We start from the raw sequence: 12,412 nt of genomic DNA, 5'->3' as shown, positions 1-12,412 counted from the left end.
TACTGGGGTCTTTTTGTTCCCCCTTCATATTTCTGTTAGGTCACTGAAGTGTTCACTTAACATGGGCAGATGCTATTGTATATAAGTTATACCCCACTGATGATGTCTTTAGTAAGTAGGTTGGTGGCTTCCTATCATCTTCTGAGTAAAATCCTGATCCCTCAAGGCATACGGAACTCTCCTGTCCGCTATGCCACCCGCACCCTCTCTGCTGCTCCCTGCTCTGAGATCTCTGTTCCAAATCACTGGTCCTGCCTCTGCGCCTTGGCACGCAGCTGCCTCTGTCCACAGAGCCTGCTCCCACCTGGCTTCCCTTTTCTGCAGCCTAATTCCTATGCATCCTAAGGACCATCTTTTCAAAGAAGCCTTCCCTGACTTATACTCCTATTCACCCCTTCCTTCCTAGGCATCCCTTTTCCATAAGTTCCTTCATACCCTGCCACTCACCACAGCGTGGTGCACACCAAAACACAGACTTCTGGTCTGGTCTAGAAGTACCGTGAAGGCAGGAGTTCCTCTCTGTATCCTGGAGGTTAGCTTTTGGCTGGTACACAGAGGGTGTGTGATGACTTTTGTTGAGTGAATGTGTTTAGGCCACCATAGGTACCATCTGCCTGGACGTGTACTGACGAAGTCGTCTGCTTCGTTTTACCCTCCTTTTTTACTGCTCCGGTTACCCTCCTTTTTCAGGCACTTCAGTAAGACCTTTCAGAAGTGATGGTTTACAAGCAAGGAACAGACATTCATGACTTCAAATTGGAAAAAGAATGCTTTTCTGATTCAAAATGATAAATCTTGCACATGCATGCTACTATAATGAGTTATGTTTAGTTCTAAGAGATTTACTGCAAAACGTTTGTGGTTAGTGAGGATTCATGGTAAAGAATGTGAAGGCCTGGTCAAGTCGCGGACTCGGTAAACCCCTGGCGCTCTCCCAAGTGCACACCAAGTTACACAGAAGGGAGAGAGAGGTGCAAGCTGACTGGCTTCTGGCGTGGCCTTTTTCTTCCGTTGTCGTTTCAGCAAGAGGAATAAGAAACGTCTCTGGATAGCTGCAGCTGACCTCATTTTCACTTCAGAGGCAGGGTGTTCAGTGGAGGATCTCAGTGCGGAGGGGGGTCTGTGATGGGCGTGTGTGGGGGCTTGGGGCCCTCCGTCATGTCATCCAACATATTCTGAATGTTCCTTTTTCTTGTTTAGAAAACAAGAATAGTGCTTATTTGTGTCCTGCTTTACAGAGCTTTCCTAGTGTTTTGAGGTAATGCTTATAAAGTCTGCAGAACAAAGGTGATGCATACTCTACGATTACCATAATCAAAATTCAAAAGTAAACCGATACAGTACACTACATCTGCTAGACAACAGAACTGGATTCGGGGGAAGGCTTGGTCCTCAGAACTTTATGCATCTAACACGTGCCTTTGTGTCACTGCAGGTTCAGAAGAGGAATTTCATAGAAAACATTATTCCGATTATCATCTCCCTGAAGACCATGCTGGAAAAGAAGAAGATCCCAGCTCTGCGGGAGCTCATGAACTATCTCAGGGTAAAAGACTGCCTTGTGCTCTGTGGTGGGGGCCCCGCACCCAGGTCATTACTCTGGCAGTTAGGAGGGGGCCCCTATTTGGTGACTGGCCAGAACTTAACGTGCCTCCAAACCAGAGTCACGTTGTTTTAGACCTCGACCAACCACGGGCCATTGGCTGCTGGGGAGGAGGTGAGGAGGTGAAGAGGTCAACCAGAGGTTGCAGAGAATCTGCTGCTTTTCTTGAGCAGTTGAGTGTGTGAAGAGCTGACCGCTTGCTGAACACGTACGGCCTTGATCGATCGTTTAGATTCCATTTTGAAGAGTTTCTCAGCAGAGGTCAAGGACAAAGTCATCACCTTAGTTCCCTCTGGTGAGGGATAAAGTGAACCTTGGTCCTCATGTCTACTTTGGCAGTATTTCCTTTAATACAGTCTCTGATTTACAAATCAGGACGCACCTGCCCAATTGCAGCATCTGCCAGGGAATGCCCAGCAGGGGCCAGGCCGCCCTCCTCGCGGGCCCTGCAGAGCTGCTGTCTGAGCCGCAGGAGGAGCTCACGCTCAGTGCGACGTAAATGAGGCCTCAGAACTTTCTGGCAAAGTCTTTCATCAGAAACCAATGCAGCACTTTTCTTCCTTTTTCTGTTTGCACTATGCTGTGTCCTTCCTCAAAAAACACTAAATTTTTTTTTTTCAAAAAGAGCTACAACAAAATTACATTGACTGTAATTTTTCAAATAGCTCTTTTTACTAAGGAAGTTAATGTGGGAAAGATGGGATCATTGTCTGGAAAAATGAGAATTTCTAGTTATTCTTTTATTTTTATTGCTCTGTATTAAATCTCAGAAAAGAAAAAAAACAAGAGCTTAGATCCTAAATTGCTTGCTTGAACATTTAAGAGCAGTAAGTCTATCTCCCGCTGGCGAGCATGCCCCTGGAGAGCAGAGCACAGCTGCATTCGGAGCCTTCTGTTGAAGTGGCTACAGCACTTCTCCTTCGACCCCTGGACCCGTTCTTGGTGGCAGCTGGGACGGTTGGCTCACTCCCTTCCCTTTGCTGGGCCTCACTGGGGCTACGATGTATCTTATTCTCCCTCTAATACCATTAGGTGGTTTTCTTTCTCTTAGCAAGGAGGCTTGGTCCCTAGCAGCCCGTTAAGACCTGAGCCCGTTCTTACCTGGACAGGAAGAAAAAGGTTTTCTGCCGCGCCTACAGAAGAGGCCCCCGAGGAGGGCTGAGGCGCCAGAGCCGCTCACTCTGAGGAAGCTGGTGTGGGCAGAGGAGCAGCTTTAGAGTGCACTGCTTCCCGTACCTTGCTCCAGAGGCCCTGTCTGAGCCAGGACAGGCCATGTATCGCCCGCGCACCTATCCCTGACTTGAATTCCTCAGGGGCCTTCCTCAATGACACTGCAAGATTCTCTGAATGGGTGGTGACCCAGAGCCAAGCCAGACCACCCAGATACCTCACTGTCCCCTGCCAGCCTTCAGGAATAGAAAGGGGTAGCTGATGGTGGCCTGTGTGCCTTGTTAAAGTTCTGCTTTAGGCTAAGTTTGTGTGATTTCGTGCCCTTCCTCCCATCCAGAACCTGGGAAATTACCTGTTAACTGGCACATAGGCGATAAGCTTCCTAGGAGAGTAGAACTGGTAGTTATTTTCTCACGTCATGCTCACTTGCTTGTGTGGTCAAGTGCAGCTGGTGTTTCCTGGGAAAATACCGTGTTAATTAACTTATTGGTTGATATAATAGAAATAGTCCTCTCAGCAAAAATAAGTCTTACTTTGTCTATTATTATTTATCAAGTCGTGTTGGAGAGCGTATTTATTTAAGAAAGCATTAAAGGATGCCTCTGTGTCTGTTTTAGGAGGTGATGCAAGATTACCGAGATGAGATCAACGATTTCTTTGCGGTCGACAAGCAGCTAGCGTCAGAACTCGAGTACGACATGAAGAAGTACAACGAACAGCTGGCCCAGGAGCAAGAGCTGGCGAGACAGGCAGAAGTGAACAGGGCGACGGAAGGCGCTGCAGGGTCCCCGGGCATGCAGGTACATGGGCAGCCCTTCGGTCCGACCCTCCTCCCCTTGTGCTCTCTGTTGTGCGTATGTGCAGGGGTCGGTCTGAGTTAGGCTTCAGGAGTGCTGCTTGTGGCCCGCTGTGTTTGTTACACGGGACAGGCAGGAAGCTGAGTCATGGAGACATCCCTTCCCTCAAGACCCTGTCACTCGAGCCTGTGTGCAAAGCCATTATGATAAGAGTTTTGGGAAACATGTGAAAGCCCTGGCAGCAGTCTTATCTGACCTTCCATCAGAGTGAGCCGTAGGTAACTGGATCTCCTGGGGCTGCTTGCCCTGCTGGCCTGTCCTCCCCGCATCCCCTGTTGAGAATATCCTGTAGCCCAGGGTGTTTCCAGTGAGCTGCTTCTTCCTGAGAGGTCCAGACAGGTCTGCTGCTGGAAGGGGAGAAAATGCAGACAATTGTAACTGAATAAAAGTAAATTAATTAATTAAAAAAAAAAAATGGTGAAGACTCACCCTGGCTGGTGTGGCTCAGTGGATTGAGTGCTGGCCTGAGAACTGAAAGGTCGTGGGTTCGATTCCCATTTGGGGCTCATGACTGGGTTGCGGGCCAGGTCCCCATTTGGGGGTGAGCGAGAGGCAACCACACATTGATGTATCTCTCTTTAAAAAATAAATTAAAAAATTTGTTAATGTTTTTTTAAATGGTGAAGACAAACTGACATTCTCCTTTTTCTCTGACACGACGACATCTGCGTGTGGCGTCCGCCCACAGCACCGTTTCTGAAGAGAAAGCCCTGCTCACCCCGGGCTGGCATGCTGTGAAGTAGTGACCTGCGGACGTGCTCCCAGCACGTCAGGTGTTGGCCGGTAAACGCTCCTTATCTTCTCTGACAGGTTGCGCCGAGTTTAGAAACAATGCCAGCTCCTGATGGCCAGCAACAGGCCCCTGGGCCCCGTGGTGTGAGCCAGGCTTCAGCACACAGGTCGGGCCCTGGCCAAGCCCTGCTCCTGCCTGTCTCACCAGAGACTGGGCAGGTGAAGAGGTTGATGCCCAAAGCCAGGTATGCGGCCGCAGAATCAGTTAGTGTGCCATCCCCGCTGTGTGTGTGGCCCTTGTGTTTGCACTGGTACTTCACTCCCTGCTCTCCCTTTCATATTTGAAATGAGTGGCTGGGGGTGCATTGGAAGGAAGGCGGGTAGTGGATTCTGTGTTTTCACTGACTGGCTTTCTGCACACCTGTGGCGTGTTCTCTGCAGGTCCATGTCTCTGAGTACCATTGCAATCCTGAATTCGGTCAAGAAAGCCGTGGAGTCGAATAGCAGGCGTGGTCATCGGAGCATAGGAGTGCTGCCTTTCACGCTGAATTCTGAAAGCCTGGACAAAACGCGCCATCAGGGTAAGTCTCCAGGCTCTCCCGGTGGCTCCCAGAGCTCCTCGGTTTCCCGTCTCCCTCGTATGAATTTAGATTCAGACACAGAACAAGCCTCCTTCTCCTTCCTCTTAAAATAGTTTCTGTTTTACTCTCTTCAAAACAAAAAACTTTGGGGGCTTAGGATTATAGGTGTAAAACAATGCATATTTGTGATAAAAGATTTGGAAGAGATAGTGAAATAGAAAACTCACCCATAGTAGTGAGTTATTTTTTTCTTCTACTCTTCACACACGTTTGGTTTTATTTATAAAATTGTGGTCTTAGTGTGCATCTTATTTCATAACCTGCTTTCCTACACACACGTCTAATAATAGAGTGAAGTTTCCCATGAACCTTTCTTTCAAAACTTCTTCCAGTAGTTGTGCAGCACTGTGTCCTGCGGAAGTTCCCGAACTTGTGTGTTACTACCGTTTTGGGAAATGCAGGTGTTCTTCAATTTTTTGAAATAAGGTCACAATAAGCCACCCTGTACATACACCCTCATACATGTGTAATCTTCAGCATTAACCCCCTGCACTCCATGTGCGGCCGTGAATGTTCCAGAATTTACTCCATGTTGTCTTCCTGCCATGGCCCAGGAGTGTCGCTTTCCTACTCAGAAATCCTGGCTTTGTAAGTTTCCACGTTCTCTGTGAGTTATAAAGGCCAAAAACGGTTATGGCTTTAATTTCCATTTCTTTGAATTCTGGTGATAATGGGCATTGCCTCTCATTTTTATCATTTTTTGGTTATCTTTCTGAATCACCTCTTTATAAGAACCCTTTATATGGGATATCAACCTCATCGTGTATCTTCCGAATGCTGTTTCTCATTTAGTTGTTTTGCTCTTTGATATTGTTTTGGGTTTTTGAGCAGACAAAACTTTCTCGTCTTGTCGCAGCCTCTTCCTGCAGCCTGGAGCAGGAGTCCAGTGGGGGGACCGACCCTGTAGCCAGACGAGCCATCAGCACCCCTGAAAGTAAGTGGCCCGTGGGAGCGAGCTGGCTTCTCCTCACTCCCCTGTGGTCTCCATGTCTGCAACAGGTACCTGGGAGAATTACTAACTTAAAAGCACTCGCTTGCGTTTTCTCTGTAGTTTATGAGTTCTGTTGACAGCCTAGGTGAGGTGACTGTCAAGAAGCGGTTCATCTCTACAAAACCAATAGGAAAAATGCCACCCAGCGCCACCACTCTGGCCCACCGGTGGCACTCGGCAGGAATAAAGTAGTTTTGCTAAGTGGAAATGAGTACTTTTCAGAGCTAGGTTTTAACAAAATCTGAGGGGTGATTTGGCCAGTCCTTCCTGCTGTAACTTGGGCAGCAAAGGTGCTTCTGCCTTTGATTCTAAGGGTCTACGAGCACACGGGGGAATGACTCTAAGAACTACTGCATCGGTGCTTTTGTGAAGGTCGGAGACTTACTGCCTGGACATCCACAGGCTTTCAGACGGGAAAAGGGGAACTTCAGGTGTAGCTCGTGGGGAGGCCTCCCAGAAAGAGGAGTAAGCCAAAGGGAGCAATTTGAATGGTGGTGCTGAGAATGCAGTTCTCCACTGTCTGTTAACGAGCCCCGGTGGCTCAGGCACACGGCCCTGTGGACGCACTGCTGCAGCTGAGGATGCCAACGGGAAAAGTCTCGCCGGTGCTCCTAGGAAGGGTGCGATGTAAGGGGGACGTCCGGACTGTGCAGCTTACTCCAGAGGGGTCCTTGCAGAGGGGACAGCAGGCTCTGCCAGGAGGGTCAGCAGCCTGTACAGGCTCAGTGCTGACTGCCGTGATAGCAGCTCCTGCAAAATGGTCTGGAGCACAGAGGAGGAGGAAGGCACCGGGAGAGGCGTCACCACCCGGGTCTCAAAGAGGGCGAAGCATGATGTAGCAGGCTCAGGAGAGCCCTCCAGGCAGAATGGCCAATGCGGACCAGGTATGCCTACTGGCGCCTGCTTGGAGAGTGCTGAGAGCCAAAGGCCGGTGCCCCTTGGCTTGCATGTGCACTGGGCTGTGAGGGTGGCGGGGGCTGGGCCGCACAGTGGCTGGGTGCCCAGCTCAGACAGCATGCCCTGAGCCAGCAGGGGACTTCGGCAAGGCAGTCACCTTACCAGATCTTGAAACCAATTTACCTTTAAGTGACATGGTAGGTAATACCTCCTCAGTCACAATAGCTGCTAACCTGTCTTTAGCACTTAGCTTGTACCAAGCAGTGTGTGAAGGGCTTAACATGAATGATCTCATCTAACCCTGACACCTGCCCGGAGGTCAGCACATTTGTATCCCATTTCAAAGGTAAAGGGACTCGAAGTCCTTAGAGTAGTTCCCACAACCATGAAAACAGAACCAGAACTCAAAGCCTGAGTCGGGTTCGGAGTCTGCTCTACACTGGCTCTCCTGGCTCCTAAGGGTGAACTGGAAGGGGAGGCCGTAGCAGGTGCCCGCTGTGATAGATGAAGGGTGAGAGGAGCGAAGCCCCCTGGTGAGGAAGCAGAGGACGTGGAAGCTGGAAGCAGGCAGAGGTGCTGGGCCTCAGGGAGCAGAGGGGGTTGGCAGCTCAGGGTGGCAGCCTCCAGCTGCAACTGGGGCGACTGCAGGAGCACAGGGACCGGACCAAGTCAGGGCAGCATCGCGTCTTTGGTGCTCAAGGCAGGGGTGACAGGTGCTGCAGGACTGAGGGGGTCTGACACAGAGCCCGGGGCTCCTGGCCTGTGGGCAGCGACTGCTGCCGCGGGGTGGGTAGAAACCAGAGATCGGGCACAGCAGTGCTCAGGCACCCCTCGTGCAGTGTAAGCAGGGGAGTGTCAGAGAACGGAGGTCAGGAAGGTGGACATCCTACAGAAAGGTCAAGTGAGACCTGACTGACGGGAGGCTGTTACTGTGTAAGAGACTGAGTAAAAGCACAGCAGAAACTCGGACTGACCTCCCTTAGGAGTTCCCTGGACGCAGGTCCCTCCCCAGCCCTTCACTAACCCTGCCGTCTTCCCCTGCCCAGAGCCCATCGCCGATGTCACGTTTGAAGCAGGAGTCAGCTACATCGGCACGCCTCGCACTCCTTTTCCAGTCAAAGGCAAGTTCCCTTCCTGGCAAACACCCGTTAGCCACTCTGGAGTCCCCAGAAACCTGATTTTGTTGTTTGACTCCCTTTCAGAGAAAATTGAAGCCCACGATCAAGGAAATGACATTTTGTGTTTATCATTGCCTGACAAACCGTAAGTTACCAAGAGTTCCTTTTGTGGTAGGTTTCATCAGCTTTCTCTTAGTTCCAGAATGACTCGTCTCTTCGTTCCCTAGGCCTCCGCAGCCTCAGCAGTGGAACGTGAAGTCTCCAGCCAGAAGCAAAGACCACGCGGTCCCCAGTCGGAGGTCACTCCGGAAGAGCCCCCTGAAGACAGCCAACTGAAACAGGGCGTGCCAGGGAGTGTCCAGGCGGTGGGAGCCAGGACTGACGTGTTCCGCACGTGGAGGCAGCGCGTCACCTCCCACAGGCCCTGGGGACGCTGTCTGGCATCACGTCGGAGCTTGTCCTTGCGATTCCAGCACCCGCCAGCCATTCGCCTGTGAGCTGCCAACCTCGCGATGTCTTATGAAATATATGGTGGTAAAAAAAAGTGCAAAATAAGAGAAATGCCTTAGCTATTTAATATTTTAACTTTACTCCACTTGACAGTATCAGGTCCATTTTGATGATCTTTATTCCGGTCCTTAAGGGACACCACACCTTTGCTTTCTTTAACTGAATGCTGCTTTTCAGTAGTTTCCCATGTCTAAGGACAAGATTTTGGTTGTAATATTTTTTCTATTATTTATGAACTGCACATTCCTTTAAAAACTGTACAGCTTTTTAAACAATAAAAAAAAGGTGAAGTGTAAATACAGCCTTCTAGTATTCTTTTGCAATAGAATTTTTCTATTTTTTTGAACACGGCTTTTGTTAATATTTTAATTTACATAGAACATTTAATAATAATAAACCAGCCCTGACTGGAGCATTGCCCAGTCACTGAAAGGTTGCAGGTTCAATCCCCAGTCGGGATGTGTACGGAGGCAACGGACTGATGTCTCTCTCTCTGCCCGCAACCCCACACACACCTCCTCCATCCCTCCCTCTCCCTTCTTCTCTGTCTCTAAAGTCAGTGAACATATCCTCAGGTGAGGACTTAAAAAATTACTAATGAAGCCAAATCCTCCCCGTTAGGGGAACAGGACTCTCTTTAAGATTCAGTTCATCCGTCCCCTGCCTTTGGCCCCCGACAGACACTGCCGCCTCCTGACAACACACGTCCCTCCAAGTGTGCACACACAGCCCGGCTTCTGGAAACACCGCTGCCCGCCCCTCGCCTTGCGCGGCACTAACGCTCGTGTGTGCCGACCGTCTGCCGAGCGCGGCTCCTACCAGGGGTGCGGCCTTAGTCTGCTCCCAGCACCACAGGGCAGCCGCAAGACACGTGTGGCGTGTTTTCTCCGAGAGCGATCAGGAAGAGATTCTCTGGGTTCGCTTTTTAGTCCCAGGACTACAGAAGCAAAAGTAAGGGTCTCAATATAAACGTGGGGTTGGCTTAGGGGTCTCTCACTGTGACCCACCCTTCCCGTATGTGAGCTGTGGCCCAGGTGGACACGTCATCGGTAGAGGGACGCACAGAGCTGCTTTGAGGGGACACACTCATTTCCCACTCCTGTCAACAGGGGTGGCAGTCTCTGAGGGCACTTACCTAAACGAAACGCTGGGAAGAAGGCATAAACCCAGCACCAGAGGAAATAAAAGAGACATAATAAGGCAACGTTGATTTTTTTACAAAGCTTTTATAAGTGAGGTTTAACAAACATCTACTTACAGGTGTGTTAGTACAAGGCTGCCACATCTATGTACACAGAAGCTACACCAAAGGCCACCACAGCCTCGCAGAGGCCTTGAGTCTTCAGTCACATCATGTCTGAATACATACGAACGTTCCTTTGCTGTCCTTGTTTTCACAGTAACAGGCAGCTACTTCCCAGACTGCACACTTCCTAACTCTCCTGTCAGACGCAGTCCACAGGGCACTAGGGCCGGAGGTTTTAGGGCAGAAGGGAGCCAAAAGGCCACCCTATCACTGTGACAACTGAGATCCCCACCAATTACGAAAAGGGGGAGCTGCCCCTTGCTACCGAGAAGAGGTGAAGATGAAGGGAGAGCCCTAATGGTAAGCATTGTAGACACATGCAAAAGACGGTGGGCACCACTGCGGGTGGAGGGGTTGCCCGGCTGCTGCCCACCATCCCGTGGCAAACACTTCACGTGGCTTAGAGTCTAAGTCAGCGTAGGTCTCAAGTTTTAAAAACCTCAAAGTACAAAAAATTAAGACAATGCAAGTTTAATCCCAAGATGACTACGTTCTTATATAAAAACTACCCTTTGAGCACACAATGGAACCCAAGGCATTCCTTTGACAAGCTCCTTGCTTCAAATCACATTATGAGTTAACACAGCATCGTATCTGAGGTTAAGAACATCTGCTCTTGAAGAACAAAGGCTTCTGTTTCTGACGTCCCCCACAAAGCGTGCAGTGCTGTGGGTGCAGCTAGAAAGCTGCCTTGGATTCGGGCGTTTCACCCTCCTCGCCCTGGGCCTCTGGCCCTGCCACCCTACCTGACAGCCTACCAGGCCGGCCCAGCGGCCGCCACACCACAGTGCACTGCCAAGTGAGACAGAGCCTGCGGTGCCTTGGGGCTTTCTTTGTGGTCAAGAGGAATTCATTTTCTTTAAAAAATATTATTATAGTTGACAGATTTGATTCAAAACTGCCTTTGGCCCCAGAGAGTCTAATGAACTACACAAATAAGTTAAGTGAATTTAAAAAGCCAAATAGCAGTAGCTTCTGTTTCATGAGCCACCCACAGCCAAAAAGGGCTTCGGCCCAGGGAACCCCAAAGCTGGGATGCCACAGGGAGAGGATCTACCTTTCCTGAGGGGACACCTGGGAACTGTCCTGGGCTGAGCCAAGTGCCTGTGGGACACGAACGGTATTAAAGCCAACCAGCACACGGAGCCATAGTTGGGGCATTAGAGGTGGAGGGGACAGGCTGGCAGGCTGGCCTCAGGAGTTAGTAGCCAACACCCATCCAGGCGGCAGATGACTCAACCCAGGAGCTAACAGTTTGCATGGGTCATGTCTAAGAGCTCTGTGTGTTTTTTTTTGAGAGAGATGTCAAACAGATTCTGACTTTACTTAATCAGAATTTTTAAAGGTTGTCTAATCAACAATGGTCTGATGTATAGATGGTGCAAGTTCTCTTGTGAAAACTGCCGGAGCACATGTGGGAAAAGGAATGTTCCGGTAAGCCTCCTCGAGAGGAATCCTTGGGTGAAGGTACTCTTAACATTGACATTTTCCAATTTAACTTGAGTAGCTTGGCACTACTACCATAGGTTGAATGTTTTCTTAAAAAAAAAAATAGGTTATCTAACACTGACAACATATTTACAGTTTAAATAGAAATTTTCTTTTCAATAACCAAAATACATGTTTAGCAAAAATTTAGAATATAAAACTATAAAAGAACACCTATAGAAAAGTAGAATGTTACTTTAGTACCATTTCACACTGAGGCTGCGATGGAGGCTCTCCTCCAACACTGACACCTCCACAGACAAGCAGGGCGGCCCTGCTCCCAACAAGCAGTTCGCCTTTCTGGTTTGGGCTGGTCTGTAAAATGCTGACCCAGGAAGATTCTCCCAGATGGACACCGCAACACTGACCGACAAAGCCTTTAACGAGAAATGGTGCAGGACTCTCCGTGGGCCACGGCGCCCGTCTTGAGGAAAATTCTTTATTTATGTATCTTGTTAAAAAGTAAGAGAGGAGTAGCGGTCAACTTTGGCCAAGACAAAAAGCTTTTGCATGAGTGTGTAGCGCCGTCCAGGTGCACTGCACTCCGAGCTGCTCCGGTGGGCATTCCCAGTGGAGGTAGCACGCACGCTCCCAGCCACGCCGCCAGCTTTCAGATCACAAACGACGACTTGTGCCTGAAGTCGCCCTGCAAAGCCAACGCAAAGTTAGAACACAGCCATCCTCTGCTGGTCGGGGGCCAGCCGGGATGGAGGGAATGAGAGTGCTGGTCAAGTCCAGTGCGCCATTCCTGGGGGACGGAACTGGAAAACAAATCAAATGAATCGTCCTGAACAAGCAGTGTCAAAAGCTCACAACTCTAAGTGCCAGCAGCACGGACGTGCTGCTGTGAAGGCTGGAGAGCTCAGGGTCCGGACTATAACTGGGAAAGCTTTTTTCCTAGGGGCCAACTGGGTTTCCAAGGAGGAATGCCCTTGCCCCTGCTGGGAACACCTTGACTTGTAGGTCTCCCACGTGATACCTGCTCTGTCCCCTCCTCCGTACCTCCTCGTCTGTCCTGATATAGTTAACGCCATCTGGCTTCCCCGGATTCTTGTAACTGTGAAATAAGAGAAGAGGGTAGTTCAGTGACTACTGGGTA

General features: G+C 49.8%; 2 protein-coding genes across 2 annotated transcripts in view; one reads left to right on the top strand and one right to left on the bottom strand.

The window, feature by feature from the left end:
* Positions 1 to 8,809, top strand: part of NCAPD3 (non-SMC condensin II complex subunit D3) — a 61,619-nt gene extending 52,810 nt beyond the window's left edge. The window contains exons 28-35 of the mRNA XM_024557458.4: positions 1,436 to 1,546; positions 3,391 to 3,573; positions 4,441 to 4,607; positions 4,804 to 4,943; positions 5,860 to 5,937; positions 7,938 to 8,012; positions 8,094 to 8,154; positions 8,237 to 8,809. Of these exons, the coding sequence (XP_024413226.2) occupies positions 1,436 to 1,546; positions 3,391 to 3,573; positions 4,441 to 4,607; positions 4,804 to 4,943; positions 5,860 to 5,937; positions 7,938 to 8,012; positions 8,094 to 8,154; positions 8,237 to 8,345 (924 nt within the window). The 3' untranslated portion in view covers positions 8,346 to 8,809. The remainder of the gene's footprint in view (positions 1 to 1,435; positions 1,547 to 3,390; positions 3,574 to 4,440; positions 4,608 to 4,803; positions 4,944 to 5,859; positions 5,938 to 7,937; positions 8,013 to 8,093; positions 8,155 to 8,236) is intronic.
* Positions 8,810 to 11,367: 2,558 nt separating this feature from the next.
* Positions 11,368 to 12,412, bottom strand: part of JAM3 (junctional adhesion molecule 3) — a 67,594-nt gene continuing 66,549 nt past the window's right edge. The window contains exons 8-9 of the mRNA XM_024557507.3: positions 12,316 to 12,370; positions 11,368 to 11,959 (exon numbers count right to left, since the gene is read on the bottom strand). Of these exons, the coding sequence (XP_024413275.1) occupies positions 11,924 to 11,959; positions 12,316 to 12,370 (91 nt within the window). The 3' untranslated portion in view covers positions 11,368 to 11,923. The remainder of the gene's footprint in view (positions 11,960 to 12,315; positions 12,371 to 12,412) is intronic.

The sequence above is a fragment of the Desmodus rotundus genome, chromosome 7, assembly GCF_022682495.2.
Source record: "Desmodus rotundus isolate HL8 chromosome 7, HLdesRot8A.1, whole genome shotgun sequence".
In the NCBI taxonomy this organism is placed as follows: domain Eukaryota; kingdom Metazoa; phylum Chordata; class Mammalia; order Chiroptera; family Phyllostomidae; genus Desmodus; species Desmodus rotundus.
The sequence above is the reverse complement of the archived record's forward strand: the minus strand, read 5'-3'. Positions and strand labels throughout refer to the sequence as shown.